At 57.5% G+C, this 15006-nt stretch overlaps 1 protein-coding gene across 4 annotated transcripts in view; it reads right to left on the bottom strand.

The window, feature by feature from the left end:
* The window catches only part of KCNT1 (potassium sodium-activated channel subfamily T member 1), a 105915-nt gene that overhangs the window by 77625 nt on the left and 13284 nt on the right, over positions 1-15006 (bottom strand). For 3 of the 4 annotated variants that reach the window (XM_049896618.1, XM_049896619.1, XM_049896620.1), the window contains exon 1: positions 7919-8013. In XM_049896618.1, coding sequence (XP_049752575.1) covers positions 7919-8013 — 95 coding nt within the window. Of the gene's footprint in view, positions 1-7918; positions 8078-15006 lie in introns of those variants that run through there. The other variant, XM_049896617.1, reaches the window with a different exon arrangement.

The raw sequence follows: 15006 nt of genomic DNA, 5'->3' as shown, positions 1-15006 counted from the left end.
TCGCCTGGGTCCTGCGTCCTGGCGTGGACAAATGGAGGACAGAGGCCTGGGGTACCCCTGCGGAATCACCACCCAGCCAGTCCGGCCAGTCCGGTCTGTTAGCAAGGCAGCCTGCGCCGGTCAGAGGAAGCGCCTGGGGCGCGTTTAAATAGAACTTCCCTCTGGATGTGCGGCTACGGCGTTTCCCTGAGCTCCGCAGTACTCTCCGGAAGAGCTCTTGGGGAAGGTGGCCACCGAGGCTGAGGACTCTGCCTGCTCCAAACCCAGACCATCCTCACCTCCGTACCCGCCCTGGGTGGGACAGCTCCCACCCCAGACTCTAGCAGCCCACGAGGCTCAGGCCTCAGTGATGGCGGGTGCTCCCGCGCTTCCTGGAGCCCTGGCCTAGCAGGGGAACCTGCTGAAAACCCCGTGCTCCTGTCCTCCCCGCCCCTGCTTCCCTTCCCAAACCTCTTTTTAAAAAGCCAAATACATTGCCTTGAAGTAAATGCCACTCACAGAGAGGGTTGTTTTTGGCTGTAACCTTTAAAGAAGCAGATCACCAGGTCTTACTTCTGTAGTGCTGCTGCGTGCGTTTGAATTGCCAACCTTTCACTTAGCAGCTGAGTGCAAACCATTTGTGCCACCCTGGGACCTTTGCCAAACCTCCACTGCCCCTAAAACATGACCACCCCCTCTACCTCAGCAGGCATCCACTTAAGGGACCGTCCCCTAACACAGGGTCCATCACGTCATGGGCCACGCCCATACTTATCCATCCAGCACTTTCTACATCAGTGCACAGAGCCCTTCCCAGATAGCCTCCCACTCCATTTAGCCAGAGGTGTACGATGTGTGTCCATGGAACAGAGCGGCTCAGCAGCTGAGGGAGCCTCCACGTGGGAGCAGGGTGCCTACAACCAGTGTCTCCGTGGAGGGAGGCTGGAGGAGGCAGGCTGGAGATGGAAGGCTGGAGGAGGAGGAGGCTGGAGGAGGAGTTTGAAGGAGGAGGAAGCTAGAGAAGGAGGCCGGAGAAGGAGGATGCTGGAGGAGGAGGAGGCTGGGGGAGGAGGAGGCTGGAGGAGGAGGTTGGAGGAGGAAGAGGCTGGAGGACGAAGAGGCTGGAGCAGGAGGCTAGAGAGGAAGGCTGAAGGAGGAGGGAGGCTGGAGGAGGAGGAGGCTAGAGAAGGAGGCCAGAGAAGGAGGCTGGAGAAGGAGGAGGCTGGATGAGGAGGAGGCTGGAAGAGGATGGAGGAGGAGGAGGCTGGTGGAGGAGGAGGAGGTTGAAGGAGGAGGGAGGCTGGAGGAGGAGGAGGCTTGAGGAGGAGTTTGGAGGAGGAGGAGGATAGAGAAGGAGGCTGGAAGAGAAGGAGGCTGGAGAAGGAGGAGGCTGGAGAAGGAGGCTGGAGAAGGAGGAAGACTGAAGGAGGAGGGAGGCTGGAGGAGGAAGAGGCTAGAGAAGAAGGCTGGAGGAGAAGGAGGCTGGAGAAGGAGGAGGCTGGAGGAGGAGGAGGTTGGAGGAGGAAGCAGCTGGAGGTGGAGGCTGGAGGAGGGAGGCTGAAGGAAGAAGTGGCTGGAGGAGGAAGTGGCTGAAGGAGGAAGAGGCTGGAGGTAGAGGCTGGAGGAGGAGGCTGGAGGAGACAGGCTGGAGGAGGTAGGCTGAAGGAGGAAGTGGCTGGAGGTGGAAGCTGGAGGAGGAGGAGGAGGCTGGAAGAGGAGGAGGTGATCCTGCAGGGCAGGTAGGTGACTCTCGGGATGGGTCCGGCTGCCCTTGATGTTCACACCTTCATTCACATTTGTGATGACCATTGTTGCCTTGGATTAAAAAAGGAACACGGTCCAGCTGACATGGGGAGGGGATGCAAGGGGCTGGGCCCCAGTGGGGCAGGGGATGAGGAGGGGACAGCTTAGAAAGAGGCCCTCCCAAATCTGCTCGGCTTTCAGGCAGATGTCTGGGGGCCGCCCTGTGTCAAGGAGCCTGGGACTGGCCAACGGTCCTGGAGGGGGCCGGTGGTAGGGGCTCAGGGTGGGCAGGGGCCCGGAGTGGCAGAACCCAGCAAAGCTTCCCAGGAAGACTGCCTGCCCCACCCCATGGTGCAGGTACAGGCTGGGCTAGGAGGCCTGGTCCCTGGAGGAGTGTAGTCAGGATGGTGTAGACAGGAAGGGCAGGATGGTGGAGGTGAGAGCAGGATGGTGGAGGGTGGGGGCAGGATGGTAGAGGGCGGGGAAAGGATGGTGGAGGATAGGGGTGGAACGGTAGAGGGTGGGGGAGGGCCAGATGGTGGGGGGCTGGGGGCAGGATGATTGTGGAAGACAGGCTCTAGGACCCTGATGAGAAGGAGGCAGGAGCTGGGTTGGGGCTCCCCTAGGGGGAAGGAGGCACTTTCAAGCCATCCAACAGCATTTCTTCCCCCTAGGGGACGATTCTCACCAGCTCCTCTCTCCATCCAACTACACGGGCTCACAGCTCTGGGCTGTGGGCTGTGGGCCCTGGGCAGCACTTTGCAGCTAGCTCAGTGATTGCTAGGTTATCAGCAATTAAGGTGAGCAGGCCCCAAGGCGAGGCTCTTCCCTAGAGACCCATGCCCTGGCCTTCCCCCTTCCCAGCATGGAGGTGAGCTTTGGGGAGCTTTGCATGCCCCCACCTCCTTTCCCCAAGCTGGAGGGGGCAGGGCCAGCAGAGTCGGGAGGGGTGTGGAGCGATCAGCAGGGAACCTGAGGCCTCTCTGAAGCCCATCTGCTGGCCTCTGCAGCCCAGGGCCCTGTATGATGTCAACAGTCCCCCCTGTAGGGCAGGCAGGGATCTGGCCCAGGCAGAGGGCTGCTGCTTCCCCACCTTCCTGCCTTCCCACATCCCCACTTGTTTTGTGAATAAATATTTGGTGTTGCTCAACTCCAAAAACCCAGGCCACGACTCTGGGCTGTCAGAGGACAAAGGGGCACAGCCCAGCGGGGCCTCTTCTGGACCATGTTCTGACCGGGGGAAGGCTTGGACTCTGGGTGTCCTTCCTGCAGGAAGGCAGCATTCAGCTCCACGGCACACCTGGGGAGGGGCCCCTGGACTGGGCCCACCAACCGGGGCCTGCACAGGCACAGCCCTGCCTCCTCCCCCTGCCTAGAGCCCCAGCACCAGACCAGGCTGTCCTGGGAGCACCCCCAACAGCCCGCCGCCCTGTCCTCACATGCTGGGGGGTGTGGGGGTGCACCGACCTGTGATACACCTCCAACTGTGACTTCGGGAACCCTGAGGGGCTGTGCTTGGAGCAAGAGCTGACCTCCACCCCTGGGGGCTGGCATGTGAAGCTGTGGAAAGCAGCTGGTCCCAAGCAGGGCAGCCAGGAGGGGGTTCACTGCCAGGTCACCTCCTCCCTGTGGTTCTCCTATCCCAAGTCTCCCCTGTGATTCTACCTCTTATGGGAGGTAGTCTCCCCTCCCTCTTCCTCCCCATCTCGTATCTCAGTGTACAAGCCCCATTCCACCCAGCTCTGGGGGGAGCGGAAGGCAGGGCTAAAGTCGGCTAGATGGCACAGATCTGGGGACTGAGGCTCCCGCAGGACGCTGGTTAACAGGGATGCCTGTCATGGCCACAGCTCCTGGGTGGTGCAGCTAGTTTACACTACACTACTAAGGACTGGGCCCACCAACCGGGGCCTGCACAGGCACAGCCCTGCCTCCTCCCCCTGCCTAGAGCCCCAGCACCAGACCAGGCTGTCCTGGGAGCACCCCCAACAGCCCGCCGCCCTGTCCTCACATGCTGGGGGGTGTGGGGGTGCACCGACCTGTGATACACCTCCAACTGTGACTTCGGGAACCCTGAGGGGCTGTGCTTGGAGCAAGAGCTGACCTCCACCCCTGGGGGCTGGCATGTGAAGCTGTGGAAAGCAGCTGGTCCCAAGCAGGGCAGCCAGGAGGGGGTTCACTGCCAGGTCACCTCCTCCCTGTGGTTCTCCTATCCCAAGTCTCCCCTGTGATTCTACCTCTTATGGGAGGTAGTCTCCCCTCCCCCTTCCTCCCCATCTCGTATCTCAGTGTACAAGCCCCATTCCACCCAGCTCTGGGGGGAGCGGAAGGCAGGGCTAAAGTCGGCTAGATGGCACAGATCTGGGGACTGAGGCTCCCGCAGGACGCTGGTTAACAGGGATGCCTGTCATGGCCACAGCTCCTGGGTGGTGCAGCTAGTTTACACTACACTACTAAAGCTTGGCAGCTTGCACCCCCGCAGTGGTGTCACGGAAGAAAGGCCTGGTGAGCTGCTTTGTAAAAATTACAGCCAAGAAAGCCCCATGGAGCACAGTTCTGCAACACTCGGGGGTCGCCATGGTTGGAATTGATTGAATGGCAACTCGGGGTTTGGGTCCAGGCTCTGGCCACGCCCACCATTTGCAAAGCCCTTTCACATCTCCTGTCTCTTGCCCGCTTCCCCCCTTTAAGGGGTGCCATCCCCCTCTGCAGGAGCAGGGGCCTCACGGCAAGGTCTGCAGTTCCTGAGGCGGCCACTCAGAGCCCGAGTCTGTCTCCCCCAGGGTCCTAGCACCCACTTAGGTTTTCAGGACAACTCAACCATGGAGGTGGGGGCTGGGCCCTTGGCCTCCCGAGCTCCTCTGGGCTCCTTGGGGCCTGGCTCTGGGGCAGAGGGGCAGTGAGAGGCCCCAGGGTGGGCAAGGGGTCCCAGGCCTGGGGGAGGACCAGAGGTGAACTGCCGCTGAGAGTCCTGCTCCCGGAAGCCCTCAGAGCCAGCCCATAGCCAGCGGTGAGAGGCGCCCAGGAGCCCCTTCACTCCTCTCCCAGCTCTGCCAGCCTCCCTCCGCTCTGGGAGCCACTTCCATCGACCACGTGGGCGAGGCTGCAGTGACTCACTGCTAGTGGCCTCGGCCTTGTAGAACAGCCTCCAGAGTCTTCGTAAAGCATGACCCTCTCCCACAGAGCCTGCCCTGGTGCTGGAGAGGAGGACAGGGTGGGGACAACTGGGAGGAGAGAAAGCATCCTGGGCCACAGGAGCCTGGGTGGCATGCCAGGCGAAAGGGGCTGGAGCTGCCTCTGCTGAGCCCCTGCTGAGCCCCGGCTGTGTGTCCATGGGCGGAGGGAGGGGCAGACACAGCCTACCCCTCTCCCTAACCCTAGGTGCCCCGTGGCAGATACCACTTCCCTTGGCCTGCAGCTTGAGATGTCTGGGCTGGGAGCCAGGCAGGGAGTCCTGTGTGGAGGGTGGGGCTCAGGGGATCTCAGGACCCACCAGCAGGGCAGGTTCTGCCCCAGCCTCCCAGTCTCCTGCCACCCCAACAAGGCCTAGGGAACAGTGTGTATGCCAGAAGGAGTCTTCCAGAATCTGGGGGGCATGAGAAGGACACGGCCATACTCTCCCAGGCAAGCGAGGCTAGAGCAGAGAACATTGTGAGGGCTCCCCGTGGCTGCCCTTTACCACATCGGTGGGTAGTGAGCCGGGCAGGCCTCCCAAGCTGCTGCTGGCACAGAAAGCCCCGGTCACTCCCAGTCCTGGGCTTCCCAAACCCAGGCTCCTCTTTCCTATACTCAGACCAGAGACAATTTTCCAGGAAGGCTCCTCAAGTCCCTGTGATGAATGGATGCAAGGAGGGAGCTGGGAGCTGGCCAGAGAACAGGTGGTACCCACGGGTCTTGAAGTCCCACCTCACTGGCCCCTCGTTTCCTCTGGGGCACAGCCAGCCATGTGCCTCACTGGGTCAAGGCAGAAGAGCCCCTTGCACCCTGCCCGGTCCCCCCTCCAGCCTCTAGGTGAGCAGATGCTGGAGACGCCCAAACCAGCAGCCCACCTCATCTGGAAGCTCTGAGGTAAGGTATAGGGTGGGGGGCACCTTTCCCAAATAGCCTGGCCGGGTCTTCCCACGTGGTGTCTCTCAGGGCCCACGAGGTGTCTGAGAGAGGCATGACCTCCATGCTCTTTCCTCCCATTTCACTTCATTTCCGACTGCAGAAGGGCAACGGGGAGGGCAGCCGAGTGCCAGGGGCCACCAAGGTCTCCTCCCCCTCCACACACAGATACACACACACAGCAGACACACACATCTCCAAACACTGGACACCTCCAGCCCTGTGAGGCTGCTGGGCTGCTCACACAGGAGACAGGCCCTCAAACAGGGCCCAGCAGAAAATAGACTGGGGTTGCCAGGGGATGGGGGAGTGGAGAGCGACTGCTTAAAGGGTCTAGGGTCCTCTTTTGGGGTGATGAGAAGTTTTGGAGCTAGGCAACGGTGACGGTTGGATTGTGAATGGACTGGACTAAATGTCATGAATGGCAAATTTTATGTTTTGTGTATTTTAAAAGCATAAGCCAGGGCCTAGCTATGAGTTGGAATCGACTCGACAGCACTGGATTTGGGTTAGGTCACGGCACCGCATTAACGCTAGCTAACTCCCAGTCCCCAGGGAGGCGGGGCAGTCTTCCCCAGGGCAGACCCACGGCCACTCTAGCCAAAGGCGAAGTCTTCCCGTTGCTCTCTGGAAATGAATGGATATAGCATTACAATTACATCGACCACACTGGCCTGGTCCAGTCGTCTGGAGACCAGGCACCACCGGGGGAGATGGTACCACCCAGGGAAGACAGGCACCACTTTCTGCCAGCGCCTGAAGAAGCTCCAGCTGAGGCTGTTCTGGAGAATTAACCAAGTCCCACCTGAGCAGGCACCCAGGCCTGGTGCTGACACAGGAAGATGTGGAGGGCATGGGTGGGCTCAGGGAAACCCCCTGCCCTGTGCACCAAACCAGCACCAGCCTGCCCTCCTGCCCAGCCAGGGAGTTGAACGAACTCTTGACCTGGGCGTTTTTGCTCAGGTGGGTTTACTCATGGCTGTGGCATTTAGACAAACAGCAGCAAGTCGACCTTAGAGGGTTTCCCAGCAGGACTCACATGCCTTGATTCTAAAAGGATGAGGACTTGGGCTCTGTCTTCCCCTGACTCAGTTAATGCCACCGAATGTTGTGTGAGGTGGAGCAAAACGCTCCATTTCCAGCAGGCAGGGTGATTTTAAAAACCATTTTCCATAAGCTCTGGAGCTCCTTACACACAGTCCCCAACGCTGACCCTGCTCCCAAGGAGCATTTTTGTTTTTCAGCCGCAGTTGAGCAAGGGGCCACTCTGAGGGCTCAGTGTGAGTCCTGACAATTTCCAGCCACGTGGACTTTTTGTGCTAATGTGAATAATTGCACAGTCGGGGAAAATGCAAATCCGCTCCCGGGCTCGGGGTTGAGGTGACCAGGCCTACGGAAAGGCCAGCAGCCGCCCCTAGCTCGAGGGAGGGAAGGAGAGCGTCGGGCCCGGGCTGCAGGCTCCAGCGTCCTAGAGTCCGGAAAGCTCGCCCACAGACGGGCGTGAGCGCGCCTCCCAGGAGGCTGACGGAGCTAAGTGCCGGCTGTTTACCCAGACAGCTATTTGGGGAAAAGGCACAGGGAGAAGCCACATTTCTTCTAGCTGCCTGCCAGTCCGCTTGCATTAACGACTTCCAAGGTTCAAAGGACCCCTGCCCATTTTTTTACCCAGGAGAATTTGAGGCGAGGCAACCTCTTCACGCTGAACGAGTGACCACAGCATGTGCCTGAAGGACACTACCCCTCAATTAATAATTAATAGGGGACCACAGCATGCGTCTGGAGGACATCAGCCTGAGCGCGTCCACCCCAGCTCTTCCCCCAAATTAGCAGAGCTGAGGGTTTGGGGCGCTGAGGGCGGACCGGGGTGCAGGGCCGCATATCGGTCTCTGGGAAGGCCCCCACCACAAAGCCCCCGGATCCCGTCCCCCAGGCCCCCTCTGAACTTCTTCCGTTTCCTAGAAGCCGGGAAAGTTGAGGGGCTCTTGGTCGCCGGCGCGCGCCGGGCCGGAACCGGCCTTCAGCACCGGGGACAGCGGCCGGCGCGGAGCCTGCTGCCCGGCTGTGGGCAAGGACCTGGCCGCCCCCCGCCTACCTGTCGTCGCTCTGGAAGGACTGGTCGCCCAGCAGCAGGTCTCGGAAGCGATACCGCGGCGGCAGGGGCAGCACCTCGGAGTCCAGGTCGGTCATCTTGAGGCTGGCGATGTCCAAGAGCACGCCGTCCCCGCGGCAGCCGTCCCCGGCGCCGGGCTGCCTGTGGGCACACGCCAGGGCCCGGTCAGCAAGCCGCGGCCAGCAGGGGTGCGCTCGGCCCCCGCGGCACCTCGGGCTCCGGCCGGCGGGCGGCCCGGCCCGCGCTGCGCAGCGGAGCCAGGGCGCCCCCACCGAGCAGCGGGGCGGGGGAGGGGCGGGGCGGCACCTGGGGGAGGGGCGGGGCGGGGCCTGGAGGCGGGGTCGGCCGGGAGGGGCGGGTGGGGTGTGCTGGGCCGGGCTCGCCCCAAACCGGCTCCCGGTCGGGAGGAGCCTGAGGGCTGGGGGCTCTCATGGCCTGCCCAGGGCAGGAGCCCACGACCGTGCCGGGTCCCACCTCCTCCTTCCCTCGACTCCTCCGCGGGTCAGTGCAAGGCTTCCTGGCCCTCACAGCCTTTGCCAAGGCTCCTTGGTCAGCTTTCCTCCAGGATCCAGAACCCCCACCTCCACCCCAAAGACCCTCCTTCAGAACCTCAGGCTACTTAGGGGGAGGGGGAGGTGCAGTAGCTGAAGGTTTAAGAAGAGGCCCTGTCCTGCCTCCCTGGGGCCCAGCAGCTCTGGTCAGGTCAGAACCTGCGGGGGAGGGGGTGGTGTGGGGGAGGGGAGAACCCCTCTGCCCAGAGCTGCCCACAGAGGGGCCACAGACACCCTGTCCCTATCCCCTGAGTCATAGAAACCGGGCCAGGGTGGGCAGATCAGGTACCCAGAGGGTCCCTGGAGTCTGCAGCCTTTCAGGCCCAAGGGCCAGTCTCCTGGCTCCTGCCCTCCTCTGTCCCCATCCCCAAGTTAGTGAGTCCTAGCTGCAGTCCAGTTACCCACCTGGGGCTCCAGGGCCAGGTGGCAGAACAGCCATCCAAGGCCCCCAGTTCCCAGCCTCCACAGACAGCAGTCCCCAAAGCCCCTTGCACACTAGCCTTGTTGTGGGGCTCTAGGACCCCTCAGCCCTCAAATCAGGGATCACAGCCTCCTTTCAGGCCCCCTTGCAACACAAGCCCCCTCACAGCACGAGGCACCTGACTCCCACCAAAACAGTTTCCCAGCCATGCCTGAGGTCAGCACAGACAGCCCCCAAGGTACAGATGGCAACTGAAGCTGAGGCATCAGCGCCAGAGGGAGGTTGGGCTAGATCCCAGGTCCCTGACCCCAATCAGCACTGAGGGCTCCTGGCACTCTGTGGGAAATGTGTGAGGCAGAGGTTCTTCCCACACCCTCAGCCTCCAGACTAAGCATCATCCCCACCTGCCTCCTCTAAGAACAGAGACCTCCGGACAGGGCAGACACCCACACAGGGTAGACGCCCGGGAAGAGCCGACCCTTGAGCAGAGCAGACCCTGGAAGACAGACCCCTGGGGAAGGTTGTAACTCTACATGGACCCAGGACAGGCCTCCCGGCTCCCTTCCAAGCCAATCCAGGGTGGGCAGGACCAGCTGAGGGGGTGAAGGATCTCTTCCCACCCAGGGCACGTCTTAGGTTCGCGACTAGTAGGTGGGGTAGGGAGAGGTTAGAAGGGGGAGGCTGGCTGGACTTTGCCGACCACACTCAGCTCTCTGTTCTGGGGCAGCGAGGGCAGTGTACTGAGACCAGGAGAGGTGGCACTCACCTGGTCCCCGGGGCCCAAGTGCCCACTATGACACCCTCCAGTTGAGAAGGGAAAGTGCATAGCCTGAGCTCCATTGAACACCTGACCCATGTCCCCCACTCCCACCCGGACAGCAGGCAGGCAAGCGTGGGTACCCCCATCCTACAGATGTGGAGATGCTCCACAGACCGTCCCGGTCCTGAGCTGCCAGCAAACTGCCTCCCCCACCCTGTTCTCCCAGGGTCACAAGTCAACCCCGGGACCTGGCAGTGTTGGAGAGATCACATTTTCCTAATTGCGTCAGTGTGGCCAGTGTTTTTCTTTAGTCAGGAGGTGGCTGGGAGGTGTGGGGTGGCGGAGGAAGGGACCATGTGGATGCGGGTTGGGGCTATAGTTCTCGGGTTGGTTTATACTGTAAGCCCCTTCCAATGGCGACACCCCCAGTTTCCCAGCCCTGGCTGCCTCTGCCACCCTTGCCCTTTGGCACTGCTATGGGCTTCCAGGGAAGGGATCAAGGGTGGGGTCCCCTGTTTGTACCAGGAGTCCCAAGACCTGCCCCCCACTACGTGGCCAGGCTGCCCCCTCACGGTGGTGCTGTGGTGATGGTCAGGTGTGAAGGCTGCGGACAGGCATCCCACAGGCCTCCTGGCACCCCACTGCCTCCCCAGCAGAGCGAAGCTCCACGCTTTTGGCTGTGTGCTAGCCAAGGGACAGGGGCTGCCAGGTCACTGGGAAATGTGCCTGAGGTAGGAGGTGCTCGGCACTTGGCTGGGCAACTGCCCTGCACCCTCACAGAGTGTGAAGACCTGGACAATGAGCCATCTGGGCAGGACAGCAGCAAGGGTACAGTGCAGCCCCACAGAAGCCTAGATGGCTGCGGTGGGGGCAAAAGGAGACCCTGGGGTAGCCTCCCACTCTGCCTCTTTGCACCTCTTTCCCTCTGCCTTCTCCCCTGTGTGATGTAGTCTCCTCCCCCAGGTCCTGAGCACGTTACCCTTTTACCCCTGGGCTCCCCCTTACCTTGTTGGTGGCTGCACCAAAGAATTATCAGTTGCACAAGAACTCAGGGGTATGCAGTTCAGGATAGCGTACACCTCCAGATCCAGGCCATCCCTTCCAGATGGAATTCCTGGGGACAGGTGTCAGCCCTGCTATGGGACACGCTGTGCCCTGGGAGCCAGGGCAGGCCAACAGGAGGGTGGTCCCACCTCCCAGGCGGAGGCTGGGGTGGACCCTACTAGGGGAACCCGCAGGGGGCCTGACGATAACAGTGTGGCCCAGACCTGGCTCCATCAGTCCTAGCCAGGTGGCCCTGGGCAAGTCACTTCATCTGTCTGAGGCTGATTCCCCATCTGTACATGGATGCCATTACCCTCTGGGGTGACGGTGAAGATGAAGAGAGATAGTGTCTTGGTCACCTAGTGCTGCTATAACAGAAATACCACAAGTGGATGGATTTAACAAAGAGAAATCTATTCTCTCACAGTTTAGGAGGCTAGAAGTCCGAATTCAGGGTGCCAGTTTCAGGGAAAGGCTTTCTGTCTCTGTTGGCTCTGGGGGAAGGTCCTTGTCATCAATCTTTCCCTGCTCTAGGAGCTTCTCAGTGCAGGGACCCCAGGTCCAAAGGACGCGCTCTCCTGGCTATAATTTCTTGGTGGTATGAGGTCCCCACATCTCTCTGCTGGCTTCATTCCTTCATATCTCAAAAGAGATTGGTTTAAGACACAATCTAATCTTGTAGGTTTAGTCCTGCCTCATTAACATACTGCCACTAATCCCATCTCATTAACATCATAGAGAAGGGCTTTACAACACATAGGAAAATCACATCAGATGACAAAATGGTGGACAATCACACAATACTGGGAATTGTGGCCTAGCCAAGGCGACACACATTGTTGGGGGGACACAATTCAACCCATAATAGGTAGTAAGTGTGCAGTCCTTAGCATGGTTAGCACTTAGTATACACGTCAGGTGGCCACTCAGGCTGCTTGGCCAGCAGTCTGACCGAGCTCCAGAGAGCAAGGCAGAGGCTCAGTCTCAGCTTCGGGGTGGCCAGTGCCCTGTCACATCCTCACAGGTCAGTTGGAGGCACCTTTGGGGCACTCGCTTGCACCACACCCTGAGAGCCTAGGCAGAGAAACCAGGGGGAGGAGGAGGCCGCACCCCAGCCACACAGCAGGAAGCTCAGTGCACCCCAGTTGTGCTCCCCGCCCTCCAGCCCGAGGTTGGAGCACCATCGCCAGCTGCCATCACCTGGCGCCAGCTGCGATCCAGGTACCGCGGTGAGCCAAGCGATCGGATCCCAGGATCATCACCATCACTGTTGGCGATGCAGAAGCGTGGGCTGGGGGGAGGACTTAGCCCCAGGTTGACTCTGCAGCCTTCTCATTCACCACTAGGCTATGCAGGCTACGCTCTGATGGCCAGAGTTTTCTGCCTCTCTGTCTCTCCCATACCTGCCCGCTTGGTGGTTGTTATGGATTGAATTGTGTCCCCTGAGAAGGTATGTTGACGTCCTAACCCCCCGTACCTGTGAATGTGACCTTGTTTGGAAATAGGGTTTTTAAAGATGTCATCAGTTATGAGGTGCTACTGGATAGGGTGGGTCCTAATCCCACCTGAGTGCTGTCCTTATAAAGGAGGAGAAGAGACACAGAGACACACAGGGAAAGAAGGCTGTCTGAAGATGCAGCTACAAGCCAAGGAACACCTGGGGCCACCAGAAGCTGGGAGAGACAAGAAGGCTCTTCCCCTAGAGCCTTCAGAAAGAACATGGCCCTGCTGACCCCCTGAATTTGGATTTCTGGCCTCCAGAATTGTGAGAGAATGAATTTCCGTTGTTTTAAGGCCCCCAGTTTATGGTACTTTGCTACGGCAGCCCAGCAAAACTAATACAGTGATCAGGACTGAATGCTTAGTAAAGTGTTCAAAGATACGCTTCTCCCACAAAGGCACCGGGCCCCAATGGTTTTACAGCCAAGTTCTGCAGTGTCAGTCAAACCACCCCAAAGCCAAGGAGAAAATGGAAGCCACTCTGCTCATTGTACAAGGCTGGCCTAGTCACACCACCAAAATCAGACACGGACAGCACAAAAGGAGAGATTACGCAACCTCTCTTCTGACTATACATGCAATAATCCTAAATATACTATAAGCAAATGGAATCCAGTAATGTATGAAAACCATAATACACTGCCAAAACTGAATAGGATTTACCTAAAAAATGTAGTGCACGTCACTGTGTTAACAGAACAAGTAGGATATCCACATGATCATGTCAATACACGCAGAAAAAGGGCTCGTTAGGATCCAAAATTCACTACAAAATTCCATACAGAGGGCAACAGCCTTAACGTGTTTAACAACAACAAGAGGAACCGACCAGAACTAAGCAAACATGGAGCACGTTGGTGAAATATTGGTGGCACTCCCACTCAAGTTCGGAACACAAACAAGGTCACCCGCCACCGCAATAATGGAAGTCCTGGCCCATGCAATGAAGACAAAAGAATAAGAGGCATGTCTTAGGCCGGTGTCATGGATTGAATTGTGTCCCCCAAAATATGTGTCAACTTGGCTAGGCCATGATTTCCAGTATTGTGAGACTGTCCACCATTTGTTGTCTGATGTGATTTTCCTATGTGTTGCAAATCCTCCCTCTGTGATGTTAACCAGGGAGGATTAGAGGCAGTTATGTTAATGAGACAGGGCTCAATCTACAAGATTAGGTTGTGTCAATCTATTTTGACATATAAAAGAGAGAACGAGTAGAGAGTCGGGGGGATCTCTAACCACCAAGAAAGCAACAACGGGAGCAGAGAGTGTCCTTTGGACCTGAGGTTCCTATGCTGAGAAGCTCCTAGACCAGGGGAAGATTGATGACAAGGAATTTTCCTCCAGAGCTTACAGAGAGAGAAAGCCATCCCCTGGAGCTGGCGTCCTGAATTCGGACTTCTAGCCTATTAGACTGTGAAAGAATAAACTTCTATTGCTAAAGCCATCCACTTGTGGTATTTCTGTTATAGCAGCACTGGATAACTAAGACAGCTGGGTTCTCTAGAAGAGCAAAACAAATGAAGCATATTATATATACATATATATACATACATACATATAGAGAGAGAGAGAAAGACAAATTTATTTCAAGGAAATGGCTCATGCAGTTGTACAGGCTGCCAAGTCCCAAATCTGTGGATCACATGTCAGGATGGAGGATTCTCTTGACTCACATGGTTACAGGGTCTGACAAACCCAAAATCAGCAGGTCAGAGAGCAGGTGCTGGCTCACAGGGCTTTGGGAGCTGGCAAACCCCAAAATCTACAGGTCAGATGGAAGGCTGCTGGCTCAAGAACCAAGGCATCCCAAGAACCGGTGGTCAGAGGATGACGAGTTGGATGCAAGATCCAGAGAGAACAAGCTTTGCCAGGACATACATATATATTGGATGCAGCCACACCCCCAAGGAAACTCCCCTTTCAACTGATGGGCTGCTTATATCAGGTCACAAAATGTAGGATGATTGTTACATAATATCTGCCAAACCCCTGAGAATCATGGCCCAGCCAAGCTGACACATAACCCTAACCATCACAGCCTATCCTTGTCAACTTGGCACTTGTACACATCTCCTTGGACTATATGTAATCTTTAAATAAAGGCAATTATAGTCATACATGTGCCTAACATGATACCACTAACATTCCTACAATGGGAAACACACTAGCCCTGTTTACATCTTATATTTTACAATGAGTAATGGAATAAGGGAGGGAAGAAAAAGATATTTGCATCATGTGCACTAATAAACTTATAACAAACCAAAGAAGAAATAGCTAAAGCAATTATAGTCTTCGTTTCTGCAACTGGTCACGTGATTGTAGATGGTATTCAGAACTACCTTTTTCCACCATCTGTTCCATATTTCCTTTGCCATAAGCTGGTTGTAGTTCTTTACCTCATAGGGTGACCCAAACCTTCATTCCATTAGTAGTCATGTCAGAATGGGGTTGCTGTAGTTTTCCATTGACTTTATTCACAGGGCATGGTAGTACTAAGAGATGTCTAAGGAATCTCCTGTATTCCAGACATGATCTTCTTTACCTCCATTATGTAGTATCAATCCAATTTCCCCTGGGTAATCTGGATCTGTCACACCAACCAATACAGCAACTCCCTTCTTTGCCTGTTGATCCAGAGACATGAGGAGCCCAAAGTGGCCAAGTGGCATTCTTAACTTCCAGTTCAACAGAACCAGTGTTGTGTCTCCCAGTGGGACCATTCCCCCCTTGGGAGGATCGTTCCTTCTAAGTCCCTGATCATTCAGCCAAACCATTCATTGGCCACAGC

Source organism: Elephas maximus, chromosome 9 (genome assembly GCF_024166365.1).
Source record: "Elephas maximus indicus isolate mEleMax1 chromosome 9, mEleMax1 primary haplotype, whole genome shotgun sequence".
NCBI lineage: Eukaryota > Metazoa > Chordata > Mammalia > Proboscidea > Elephantidae > Elephas > Elephas maximus.
This window is presented reverse-complemented; position numbering and strand designations above follow the sequence as displayed.